This window comes from Aedes aegypti, chromosome 2 (assembly GCF_002204515.2).
Source record: "Aedes aegypti strain LVP_AGWG chromosome 2, AaegL5.0 Primary Assembly, whole genome shotgun sequence".
NCBI lineage: Eukaryota > Metazoa > Arthropoda > Insecta > Diptera > Culicidae > Aedes > Aedes aegypti.
The window spans coordinates 277,224,650-277,238,702 of record NC_035108.1 but is presented as its reverse complement, the minus strand read 5'-3'; the positions used below and the strand labels follow the sequence as shown (position 1 = coordinate 277,238,702).

At 37.5% G+C, this 14,053-nt stretch overlaps 1 protein-coding gene across 1 annotated transcript in view; it reads left to right on the top strand.

Moving 5' to 3' along the window:
• LOC110675178 overlaps positions 1-14,053 on the top strand; it is a 108,361-nt gene that overhangs the window by 36,280 nt on the left and 58,028 nt on the right. The window contains exon 2 of the mRNA XM_021839573.1: positions 646-1,390. Within this exon, the coding sequence (XP_021695265.1) occupies positions 1,093-1,390 (298 nt within the window). The 5' untranslated portion in view covers positions 646-1,092. The remainder of the gene's footprint in view (positions 1-645; positions 1,391-14,053) is intronic.

Sequence of the window (14,053 nt, the reverse complement as noted above, 5' to 3'; positions counted from 1 at the left end):
CCGAGGACCTGGGATCGAATCCCATCCCCGACATAGTCACTTTTGACGTAAAAAGTTATAGTGACGACTTCCTTCGGAAGGGAAGTAAAGCCGTTGGTCCCGAGATGAACTAGCCCAGGGCTAAAAATCTCGTTAATAAAGTCAAACCAACCAACCAAATAGTTTGTAGTCAAAAACCCTTGGAAACCATAAATCTCGGAGGGGAAGCAGCTTTTTTTTTTCTAAAAGCACAATATGACTCTGAGCAGCTCTGAACTCGTTCGCGAATCACTTTTAGCTTCGGTTACTCGGGAGCACTACAGATGCGAGTAAACCAGCACTCTGACGCTCGGGAGCGTTTGGTTTTGTTTTGTTCCAGTTCAGCAGAACTGTTCGCCACTTTCCATCACTGGTGTCCGGTAGTCCCTCGCCACTTAGCTCTAATCCACCGAATAAACGTCTCAGATGAATAGTCTGGCCGCCCCAACCACAACCTGGCACATCATCGATCAAGCGTTTTATTAGCTTCACAAATCACTGTTCAAATAGTCCATATCATGCTGAAGCTCACTTTCAAGCGGGCGAGGGTGGGCACAAATCGACCACACAGTCTTTCTCTTAAGTAATGAGATTTCATCTTTCTTATCTCTCTGTGTCGTTTTTCAGTTGCTGCTGCCTTCAGTCATTAAACCCACCAGGACGACGTGTGCAATAATAGCGTCCTCAGTCGAAGAGAACAGACCACGAGCGGTGCATCTTTCAGTTTAACTCGATTTAAATTGAATAGAATTGGCTAGAACTCGGTTGCGCCTTCGTGAAGTGAAGTTGGGTGCGTGTGACACGACTTATATTCCCGCCATCATCGTCGGCATAAATCCCATTTGTTGGGATGTGACTAATTGTGCCTCCGTGTGTCCGCGTTCGCGTCCCGGTGGAAAATCATAGAAAACGTTAGGAACGGAAGAAAATTATCCTACCGACAAGCCGACCGGCGGTTCAAGGAAGCTCTCGTGAGTGCTGTTGGCGTTGAAGAGTAATCAGTTATCGCTCGGCTCGGGAAAAAAAGTTCAAAATTGTGGGGGAAACACACTGGCTTTCCTCGAAAAATAGCTCATGCAACCGACAGAACCAAATCTGCAAGCACCGTCATCACCGCCAAGGGGGTCGAAAAGACAAAGGAAAGAGAACTGGTGTTGCAGTCGCAGCATCCCCCCGGTGTCGTCATCCAGAGCTTGGCGGGGTCGTAGTGGTGCTGCGTCACTCTCTACGACTGCAACCACGATGAGTTTCCCGGTGGAGCCTACCAACAGACGACGACGGCAACGGACGATGACGACCGGGAGATGCCTGTGGATGCTAGTGATCCCGACTCTGGTCCTGAGCACGTCTCTCGCCGTGACTCAGTGCAATGGTAAGTAATTTGAAGTTGGCATTTTATCGCTTTTTTCCCGCGTACTTTTATACGACTTTTCATATCTGTATTTGCGTGTGCGACGACGACGGTTGGCACTCCACTAAGGATAGTGTTGCGTTTTGCCTCAAACCTAAGCCCCCGAGGGATTGAAAATCGATTATTACGGGGTTCGGGTTGAAGTGGCGCTGGATTATCATTGTTTCTAATTAAACCCGGGCGCAACTATCTGTTGAGTTCGTTGGTTTGTAACTTTATGCTTTGTTACTACAGTTGTGGCATCATTTTTAGAGCGTGACACAAAACCCCAATAAGAAAAACGTTCCGCGTATTTGGATATGATGATTTTATATATGGGAGGCCCAAATAGGCGTAACGGTGCACGCGTAGCTTTTCAGCAAGACCAAGTTGAGAGGCATGGGATCGAATTCTACAGGTCAGGGATCGTCTTACCTGCCACACAATAGAGTAAGGTGGGGCAAAAGTTCGACCTTAGTGGTATAATCAAAGTTTCCAGGAAAATAATAGCAGATGAAACAAAACAAATACCATACAGCGAACCTTCAACATATTGGCTATAACTTTGCTGAACAAACTTGTGTCAAAATATTTACTCATTTTTAGTTATAACAGTTTCAAAATTGATTGTCTTAAACGAACTTTTGCCCCACCGGTGGGGCAAGAGTTCGAATCTAGTGAGGGGCAAAAGTTCGTTGGCTAAAACACAAAATATCAATGCTTTTATGCCAGGCATACTTTATACCAGCCGTAAACTTATGTTTGCCGAAAAATACACACTAAATTTTCATCAAAAAATGCCCAAAACAGGGTTAATTGTAATACACCCAAAAAATAGCAATTTTTCGCAAAACTAAGTGAAAATGTAAAATTTTTGTGACATTTTTCGCACGATCAGGCGAATTTCGCTAAATTTGAAGATAATATGTAGATTTCAGGAAATTTGAAAATTTTTCCGTGGTTTTCAGAGGCGTCGCGTGGTCTAATTATCAACCTGTGCACTTCAAATTTAGTGTCATATTATTTTTGCATTATTGGATTCAAACCATTTTTTTTTAAGTTAATAAAAATGTGTAATAATAATCATTTTAAAATATAATTTTCTTCCGATCTCTCAGTTGATTCAAAATATTTAAGATTTTATGTGCTAATCGGGTTGTTTAGTTTGACGATTTATAAAACACTGAATTACAGCTAATATTGCAACACTACAATCATAGCTTATATATCTTTACATATAATTAATTCAAGATCGGTTGCATCGTGTAGTGCACACCTTTTGAAAAATGCTCGCTTTTAAAATACACCCCTCTTGAGTTTATTTTCTGTTTTTCATCTAACTGATCATTGCAAGTACCGTAATCCGGGGTAACATTGATCATTTTTCTGAATGTTTCTTTAACATTTCATTTGAAAATCCAAATTTTGCAAAGTTTATATTTTTAAAACAAGTACTGCCACCCCTAGCTCGAGACTATATACTGTATTTTGTTTATTGAAAGATTTAAGCACGTTAAAAAACACGTTTTAGGCGATATTTTTATTAAGCTGATATGGGGTAACATTGATCACCTATGTAAACAACGTTCGGTAATACTGAATATGTCGTTACTTACTTAAATCATGGCCGCTGAATCCGAATATGAAGGCCAAACGCTTACAAGTCATTTACTTTTTGAGTTATTTTAAAATTAAAAGCACCTCGAACCACGGAATACGCCTAAAGGTAGGCAATTTCCTAAGGGAATTTTACATTCTTAACAGTAATTCGGTAATATTGCCTAAATGAGCATACTTATAAAAGATTTGACAACATAATCGTTCTCGGCGATGCCATTTTTAGTAAGAATCTTATTTTCCTTGCTTATATCGTTTGTAGAACTTGTGTGAGACATGGATCTTTGGTAGTGTCATCCTTAACAATAAAATCATTATTTCAAAAAGTTGACAAGATAAAAATTAAAGTAAACTCAATTTTCGCAAAAACATTAACTTTTATTAGGTCATGAATATAAGAAAGAGAAGCATTACTCATGATTTGTAAATATTTCATCAATAATTTTTAATCCGTTCTTTTGATGAGAGGAGTCATTCCGCCACCTGACTTCACACCACAAGCTTGGTGATGCTGTAGGCGCCAAGGTCAAAAGAGAACAAGCAAAATAAATCTCTCCAGTAGACTGATTTCTCTCTTATCTCTCCCATTCGCACGCTAGCACCGATCAAATTGGTAATGTAGCAAAACTGTGCACCGGCCAGAGTTGACGCTTTGGCAACTTACACTCGCATTTGTAGCTCAAAAAGCTTTCTACCACATATACAGAATCGCGTGTACGATACAAGGCAGCGCGTTTACCGATGAGAGTGCACGCGTTGGTCTTGTATTTAATTTGCATAGCAAAAATTTACCAACAGATATTTTGTCAGACGGGGACGGACCTGGTGTAGTGGTTAGAACACTCGCCTCTCACGCCGAGGACCTGGGATCGAATCCCATCCCCGACATAGTCACTTATGACGTAAAAAGTTATAGTGACGACTTCCTTCGGAAGGGAAGTAAAGCCGTTGGTCCCGAGATGAACTAGCCCAGGGCTAAAAATCTCGTTAATAAAGTCAAACCAACCTATTTTGTCAGATGAAAATTGCGTTACAAGCTATCAATAATAGAGATAATGAAATGGGCTAAATTTAATATTATTAAGAGAATTATTGAATTGTACTTCAAAAGTAGGACATATTGTAGGTGGTTAGGATGAACAAGTTGCCACCTGTGCAGTGCACATGTTGCACATGCGGACGCGACGCCTCTGGTGGTTTTATACATGGGTCGAACTTTTGCCCCGCAGATTCGAACTTTTGCCCCGCTATGGGCCAAAAATTGATTCCAACTATTTATGGAAGAACTAATACACGTCAAAGCATCCTTATGATAGGCCTAGAAACGCCCTTACATAAAATATTGAAAAATATTTTACCTTCATTTGGTTCCATGCATCGAAAGTTTGACCAAATATTACAATATTTACGTCGAAAAACAACACATAGCCATAACTTTCCCAATACTCAATCGATTTTTATGATTTTTGGAGTGAAAGTCTCTTATTTGAATAGCATTTGAACCACCATGACATTTCTAAGTTTTGATTTGATTTGAGCTAGAAATCTTAAAAAGAAACTCTTGCCCCACTCGAACTTTTGCCCCACTTTACTCTATACGTCATGCAAAAATTGTCAATAGACAAAGAAAGACAGAGTTAATAACTGAAGAAAAGTGTCATAAGAACACTAATCTGAGAAGCAGGCTCTGTCCCGGTTGGAATGTAATGCAACAACAAGAAGCAGAATTTTATGTTTGATATTTGGCATGGTGTCTATTTCCCTCCCCTTGGTTATGCGACCTTGCCGCGATGGGAGGGCATAATCCATTAGCCCATATGATGGAAACCAAAGGCGTAACCTGTAGTGTGGATCGGAATGAAAAATTATGAAATTTGAACCATACACCGACAAAGGACCAGATCTTTTCCGTGCGGCGAATTCTCCAGAAATGCCGTGAGTATCAGGTCACTACTCATTACCTGTTTATTGATTTCAAGGCGGCATTCGGCTGTATTGACCGTGTAGAGCTATGGAAGATCATGGACGAGAACAGCTTTCCTGGAAAACTCACAAGATTGATTAGGAACCGTCCATAAATATCGTAGCATTTTTTCACTGATTTTTTACACCCCCTCCCACCTTGTAGCATTTAGTCACAAATGCTGATACCCCCCCTTGGAAAATACGTAGCATATCAGTGGTCCTTTATTCGCAAAATGCACCTCTTTCGGAAGAATTATTGAGCTGAAATCGAATTCAGGTTAACTTCTGCGTTCATGAGTCCTCTCGTGGCGTAGGGGTAACGCGCCCTAACTAGAGATCAGGGAGTCGTGAGTTCGATTCTCACTGAGAAGACGTGTAACTTTTTCGCAAAACTTCACATCAATTTGTCCATTTAATCCAATTGCAAAATATATGCAGGGTGGCCACCGAACCGGGAAAAACGGGAAAAGCGGGAAAAAGACGGGAATTTGAATCCACCGGGAAAAAGACGGGAAAAACCGGGAATTTGAGAAGATCACCGGGAAAATCGTTTTGAACGAGCATCTTCAAGCTGTAATCTACACACCATCTTCCAAAATAAGTTATAGAAAGTAGTTATGTGTAATTATATTGCCATGAGCCATCCAAATTTTGAACAAATATCTTTCAAACATTAATGATTTAATTTCTACTATGCTACACCATATTTCTTACAAAATGTTTCATTATTAGCAATGTTTCGAAATATTTTTTTGAATTTTTGTTCTCGCGCTGTCAGGGCAACTTTTTGTACTCGACTTTTTGAATCAAAGTTTAATTACTTATTGCAGATTGGTTTTGCACTCTTCTGTAATTGCTGAATACCACAACTTTAAAACAAGTCTTTATTTATAAAATCTTTCAATATGTCACTAGTAATCTAATCGACAAAATTTTGTATAAGGGCTCATTTACGATTTTAATAACGATCAAGCTGTTACAACTCATATAAAATGTGTAGTGCTGAAATCTTGTTCATTTTCTGATCACCAGAATGCATCAAATTCAAAGCGTACGGTTGTCAGGCTCTCTAGATCTTGACACTTGAACATGAAAATTCTAAGTTTGGCTTAAAGGTTATATTGTTGGTAAATATGGTTCAAATAGCATTCAAATTAAACCCCTGTCGTGTCAAGAGTAGGATCTGTTTTATTGGTACAATTAGCAATCTCTTCCCTATGATATATAACTCCAGAGCTCCATTGATCTTCGACGAACGCGAGACAAATCGATTCAGATGAATGCTATACTATGCCATAGTTTTCAGAACAATATTCTATATCCCTTTCGGGACGAACTAGCACAATTGTGCTGTTCGGCACCCATGACATTGAATGATTCTTTTAGCCAATAAATCATTGTTTTACTAAACTTTTTTGATTTTGATTGATGAATTATCATTGATACTTGTAATTAAGCACAAAATCTTTTGTTTACACCGAGTTTAGAAAACACCAGCTCGGGGTAAACAAAATGTAAACAAACACCGTAAGAATTGAAAAAGTTTTATCTATCGCAACTTTTCAACTATTCATTTTTGTTAGGTATGCACAGGTATGAATCGAGAGTGAAAGAGTCATTCTTTGAAATGGTGAAGACCGAATGAGAATTGATTCACACAGCAAAGATTTCTGGAGGGACAAAGTGGGACCAGCACAATTGTGCTGGTGCCGGCACTTACCCGGTCGATGTTCGTTGTGGACTACCAATTTTCATTTTCAGTATTTTGATCAAGTTTAGTGGCTGTATCTGGTTCTAATGAACACAAAAGTGCATAATATTGTATTATAACATGAATGAGTGATTACATACGAATCATTAAAATGATGTACCGTACAAAAACTATGTAACAGAAACTCATAGTATTGGTTTAAAACCTTTTATTTTTCATACGTCCGTATTTGAAAAAGATTGGGAATCACATTTAATGTTTTAAATCTCCTATAACAAAGTTAAAGAAACAGTACAGCTTATGCTCGATAACTGGGCTGAGAGAACCTTCCAGTTAGCGAGCAGTGCTCGATAACTGGACTGCCATTCCAACGCACACACACATTCAAATAAAAATCGAGGGGGACTTAAATGCAAAGTTTTGGTTGGCGTCATTCGGTTTTTGAATCGCGTCGTGTTCGTGTCATTCCGTCATTGAATTCGCGTTTTAATCGTACCGTCTTGTAAATTTTGAGGTGAATTAAACAGTTTTCGTTCCTGCAATGGACATCCCACGATGACGACAATAACCCAGCTTGGCTCACAAGTGTGGTGTTCACCGATGAGGAGATTATTGATTCAGTGTTGAGCGAGAAAGCACCACCTACAGAAGACTCTTTCCCGGATGAATCAATGGAAAATACTTCACTTGATGCATCATCCGTAAGTGGGGGAGATCATCAACAGGAATCGGAATTCACGAAAGCTATTCATTCGTTGGACTACTTACTTCACTTCGTGCAAAATGATGCTGCCGATGTAAGCCGCTTGAGGTCATTGAGAACAAAGCTGATCGAAAACGAATGGCGCAAGCGAGCTTTGTAGATCCAGTGCAGCGATTTTTTTTAAATGAATTTTCTAAAGTACACACATGAATTGTGTATGAATATCAATAAACCAGTTAAGAACAAAGCAATAATAACTATTTGTGATTTATTTCTCATTTCGACATATTGCACATTGAATTGAAAAAAAAAATTAAAATCTAAACGAAAAAAGACAAATTTACAATTAAAAAAATAATGCACGCCCCTCGTCAGTTACGGGATGGTGAAAGTTTTTGACGTTTAACTGTTTTTTAACTGGGCTACAGCCCAGTTAGCGAGCACCCAGTTAAAAAGCAGCCCAGTTAAATAGCACCCAGTTATCGAGCATTAGCTGTATAATTTTTGGGGAACGTTTAAAAATTACGTCAATCATTTAGGGGAGTGGAGGTGTACGAAAGTGTGACAGTGCATGCACTAAGGGTTTGGTTAAAAGCGTGATAGTGAGCAAAGAAAGGATTTAGATAGACTTAAAATAAATGGACGTAATATTTGAATGTCCCCTTGCTTTGATAATTTGTCAATACCATGTTGACGCGAAAATCCATTTTGTTGTTCTACAACCAGCATTCAATTTTTGCTATAATATGTATGAAGTTGGACAACTGGAGCTGAAAACCTATACTTATATTTGCTTCTGAACTGCAGAGTCTTTTAAATGGCATACTATTGATATAAGCAGCCCATGCTAGTCTTCTTCTTCTTGGCATTACGTCCTCACTGGGACAAAGCCTGCTTCTCAGCTTAGTGTTCAATGAGCCCTTCCATAGTTATTACTTGAGAGCTTTCACTGCCAGAGTTGCCATTTTTACATTCGTATATTATATGGCAAGTACGATGATACTCTATTCCCAGGGAAGATAAGAAAATTTCCATTACGAAAAGATCCTGGACCGACCGGGAATCGAACCCAGACACCTTCAGTATGCATTTGCTTTGTACCCGCGGACTCTAACCACTCGGCTAAGGAAGGCCCCTGCTGGTATTACTCGCAAAAATGTTGTTTAAGATGTTGATGTATGAAATGCGCTTTAAACTGGGAAACTTTAAACTTTTGCAGTACTGTGAAATACTCTACTAAACTATCAAGTAATGTATGATGCTCTAGAGCAGTGGTTCTCAACCTTTTCAGAACCGCGACCCCCTTGAACCTTTACAAACATCTAGAGGACCCCTAGAAATTGATGTTCTTAAAACCAATGTTTATGGAAAAACCAAATCTCTCAAAATGATTTATCTTTCCGGTCGTCACGCGGTTGACCATCGCCAGAAGCACCACGTTATTGCTGAGAACGAAAAAGAGAGGTTTTTTCAACTGTGTTTTACAAAATACACAATACGAATCAGGGACGAAAAAAATCATGCTCACTATACTCAATTCACTGACATTTATGCCACCATCAAAGTAATCGCACCACCACCAATATGATTGCACCAATGAAGATGGCACAAAAGTAGATGATAAAACAAACAACGATGCCCGTACGTCGCTGGTGTTTTTGATTATCAGAAGCAGAAGAGTGTCAGTTTTAGAAAATTGATTATCATTGAGGTTCATACTAATTAAAAAATATGCTGCTTTACGGGTAATGAACGATCCGATGCACGGAATCGATGATGTTGACGCGTCTTTACTGTGCTTTGTGCAAAAATTACAAATTCCCGAAGCGGAATGTAAAAAAGTCAAGCTGTCCAGAATGAGTATCATTTTTTGCTTCCGATGATCATAATGCGGTTGAGTATCAGCAGGGTAAAAGGAAACTGACAATCTTGCGGCAAGCGCTTTGCCAATCTTTGTTGTGTTGTCAAGGCGAGGATAAAAACAAATAAAAATCAACGAAGATTCTACCCAGCAAGTATCAATGTAGGCGAGGGTAGATTGAGTATTTTCGTACCTGATACGAATATTGAAGTGTTATCTGATGTACTGAGCAGGCACTCCTACAAATCATGCCTGTAATCCACAACAGATCTTAAGAAATCGTCAATGCAAGAATCCTACTGTTCCTTCGGAGGAGTCCATTTTGAATTGAGTCAGGAATCTACCTAGTATTTTTCCAATAATACGACAACGATCTTCCATAAAGGTTCTTGACAAAATTCAACAATTCATACAAGGCAAGTAGGAACAACAGAAAGCCGCATTTATGTACGGTGCAGAATAAAGTAAAGAACTTTGGTATTTTCCGAATCTACTTTGACAGGAGGAATTTTCTCGGCCGAATCGTGTGAAACTTGGCAATAAGAAGCACTTGAAAACATCAAATTTTGTGACCAAAAAGAAACCTCGCAGTGAATCAGAGGTGCAAAGAATTAAATACATCACATGCAAACATTTCTAATTCCGCTAATAACTCGTCAAAACAATTCCCAGGAGTTAACTACAGATTTTGTTGGTTGCTTAGAAGCCAACTATCTGCCGTTGGGAGAATTAACAAAAAAAAAATGTCAGGGAATCTCCGAAAACCTTGGATCTCGTCAGTGAGCTGGCATAATCTACCAAGAATTATGCCACAAATATTTCAGAAATTTCCTATTGAATTCATTGTTTTTACTTTTCAAGATCTCACTGGATATAATTTGATTATAGTAATTATAGCTTATGGCTTCGCGGATCCCCTGAAAGCTCCTCACGCCCCCCTAGGGGTCCGCGGACCACCGGTTGAGAAATGCTGCTCTAGAGTCTAGATTATTCGCCTTAAAAAGTATATTGTCCAAATCTTGAATTTTGAGACTTAGATAAGCTGATGTATTAAAAATTAAAATCTGGACTTCATTGCCGTGCGTATAGTGTTGCAGAGTAACTAGCTGTATCGATCAAAGAAGTTTAGGTTCAACTCCCGCTGCAATATTTTTTCGTCAGAAACGTATTACGATTATACCATTTTACGTTGCATGCTAGTCCGTTGATTCGTGTGATGCACCCTTTAAAGGCCATAATCGTACATAATGCTTTCCAAGCAATTTTCCACGGAGGGATTGACAGCTAAAAGTGTCCATGCAACCGAAACGAAAAGGAAACCAAAACTTACAAGTATGGTCGAGCTATTGGTCGATTGACAAAGAGAGCTGTCAGTTTATAACTGTGGCAGTGCTCATGAGAAGTAAAGAAGCAGGCTTCTGTAACGTCAGAAAAAATAAGAAGAAATTTGATGGTAATTATTTGCACTTAAAAATGCGTCATTCTTGTTAATTAACGTCCAAGCTGTCGGGCACATACGACGTAAATTTACATGAAGTTTTAGGGAAGCTGCTTACGCAGACTGAAAATTTTAACGTTTCCATTTAAGTTCTAGGAATAAAATGAATGATTCCAGTTATTTAAGATAAATCAGTTCCATGTTACCAACCTTTACAAAAACATCGTTTAAGCACCATTTGAAGGAGGGCTATATGATTTCAAAAGTGATTGGTAAAGTGAGTGAAAGAGGTTGGAGGGGGTCTCTAAAAAATAACTTAATTTTCGAAACCAGTACACGACTCTGATAATGGCTTTACAGTGGAGGTCGAATTATGCGTATCTGTCAAAGGATACAAACTCTAGTGGAATTAAATGGTACAGTACTAAATTCGGTTTTCATTCATTTATTAATTAGTGGTTTATAATTATTTTCAATTTTGATTGTTGTTCCATAATTATTTTTAAGAAAAAATCCCATATAATTTTTGAGAAAAAAATCCCATATAATTTCACACATGTATATTTACCCATTGTTATATGACGTGGACTAGTTCTTGAATCATCTCGATAAACGACATCGTCACGTTATGATTTGAATCTAACATGAGAGAACATGAAGTATTTTTATCTGTCGTACATTGTTTTCGTTCCATTTATAAAAAGATCATATAAATTAAAGTATATATTTTTTACAAATTTTAATGTACATTTAAAAAAATAATTTCTGAATTTTTGGGGCACCCTATCCCACGAAAGAGCACCCTAATGACGAAATAAAAAATACGGGTCCAAAATTTTTTAAAAAGGCATGACTGGAACAATTTTCTAAAAAAAAAAAAATATTTTTTTTTTTTCGAACATCGACCGCCTTGGGGACGGACCAGCACAATTGTGCTGGTCTGAATTTGACCCTAAAAAGTTCATGGAGTGATAGAATAGCCAAAATAAAGAATGTTTTGTTCTACGAGATGATGAGAGTATGAGGTAAATTTTGAAATAATCACTTAAATATAGTCCGTCCCGAAAGGGATATAGATTAGAACGATATAATAGTCAACTTATTGTTCCAATAGTGAAAGTATTGATAAACATTCAAATTACTATGGAAACACAACTAAACAAATTTAAAACGATTAAAAAAATTGAAGTGTTTTTCATAGAAACGATCTAGGAAAAGTTAATTAAAGTCGTTGGAAAGAATGGATCAAAAACCGGGAAAATTTTGTAAAATATACCGGGAAAAAAAGCGGGAATTTTTAAATCGAAATTGGGTGGCCACCCTGTATATGTAATGTTTAGCTTTCGGTAGTTGTTAAACTTCCACTTGGTTGGTTAGCCGTAAAACCACGATTCATAATTAAAAACAAGTAGTTTAAACTAACTTATTTCCTATTATACTTATGTAATTTTGGTTCCTAGTTTAAATTTGTTTTGTTTAAATGCGGGTAAAATTTGATTTGTAGTACTTTAACTATTGTTAAAACCTAAAACAAGTTCACAGCTGAAAATGTAGAAAAAAAAGATAAAAATCTTGTCATTATTCTCTACATTCAAATCCATTCAGCAAACAGTGGTAAGATAGAGAAAAAAATAACAATTGTAATATTTGGAATGTTCCAATGTTATTTTTATATAATCATCTTTATTATTAATATTTCAACTAAACTTCATCATCGTCACCCATACTTAAATATTCTTACACAACTCTTAACAATGAAATATAAAAATGCTCTTTTATTGAATTACCGAGAAATTTAGAAAACTAAAAGATAGGACAATTAACAAAAAAAGGATAACACCTGAATTTGATGTCCTCATTATTATCCAGGCTGTTCTATAAAGAGCATTGATATATCAAAACAAATCGTTGAGTTGGCTGAGTGAAGATCTCCTACAATATTGAACGCACTGAATAACTATATTGTTTTACTAAATTAACGTTAATATTTGCTCAAATAAGCATATTATATTCTTTTGAGGAAATAAAGCTCCAACAGAAAATATGAATTTAACTAAAAAGGTTGATTCCATGTCATGGTTATAAATGGAAAACAATATTTTTCAAGTCGATAGAGCATTTATTTCAACTTAACTTACTAAATTTTCAATTTGATTATTTATAAATAAAATATTTTGGACACGAATTCATAACTATTCTAGGCTTCATAAAATCTTTGTCAGGATAATTAAAAATTGCTTATATTCTTGTTAAGTCGAGGATGGATTGCTAACTGGTGAGCACGTCTCATGTTTCTTCTTCTTCTTGGCATTACGTCCTCACTGGGACAGAGCCTGCTTCTCGGCTTAGTGTTCTTATGAGCACTTCCACAGTTATTAACTGAGAGCTTTCTTTGCCAAAGTTGCCATTTCGCATTCGTATATCGTGTGGCAGGTACGATTACACTCTATGCCCAGGGAAGTAAAGGAAATTTCCATTACGAAAAGATCCTGGACCGACCGGGAATCGAACCCAGACACCTTCAGCATGGCTTTGCTTTGTAGCCGCAGACTCTAACCACTCGGCTAAGGAAGGCCCCTACGTTTCATGCTTATGATAACATATTTTCAACGTGGCAAACAAACTATCGATGGTTCGTCACTGCAAGTGTAGACATGAGCCCTTATTCCTGTTTCAAACGATTTTAATACAAAAATACCTTTCTTTATTCGCCATTACTGAAAAACACTTTCGAAAAGTTCGACGTTATGAATGTCGACTAACTTTTCTAACAAAAATGAAAAACTAGTTTTAGTAAGAGTCGTATTTTTCCTCCTTATCCATGGATTTATTTCCTCCTTACTAATAAACATCCATCCCGTGGTAATTATAGAGATGCAGGGGTATTCTTGGTCTCTAGAAACAACAATCATGACACACTAACATTCCTTCTCCATCCCAACTGGCTTAAGGACATGGCCGGCGCCGTTATTCATGTTATGTATGAGAGCTGCTAAAATGTGCACTTCGAGAGTTGGTGAAAAGTCCCATCCCTTATTCATTTGGATCGAAGTATAATTCTTACCAGTTCCGATCATTCAAGAAGTAGAAATTTCTTCAGAAATTTCTACTCTGATTTTTCAGTTTTTTTTTTTGTTCAATACATTTCTATAAAGATTCCTCAAAATTAAGCTATTAGCCCTGAACTATAGAGATATTATTCCATATATCTACCCACCGGTTGTCTTTACATTTTCCTCATTTATTTCGAACATTCCGATCAATCTAATCACATTATCAGATATACAAGAAGGCACATTTTTTCTGTTAAATAAAAGTAAGATCCAAATTGCCTTATTAATTTTTCAAGC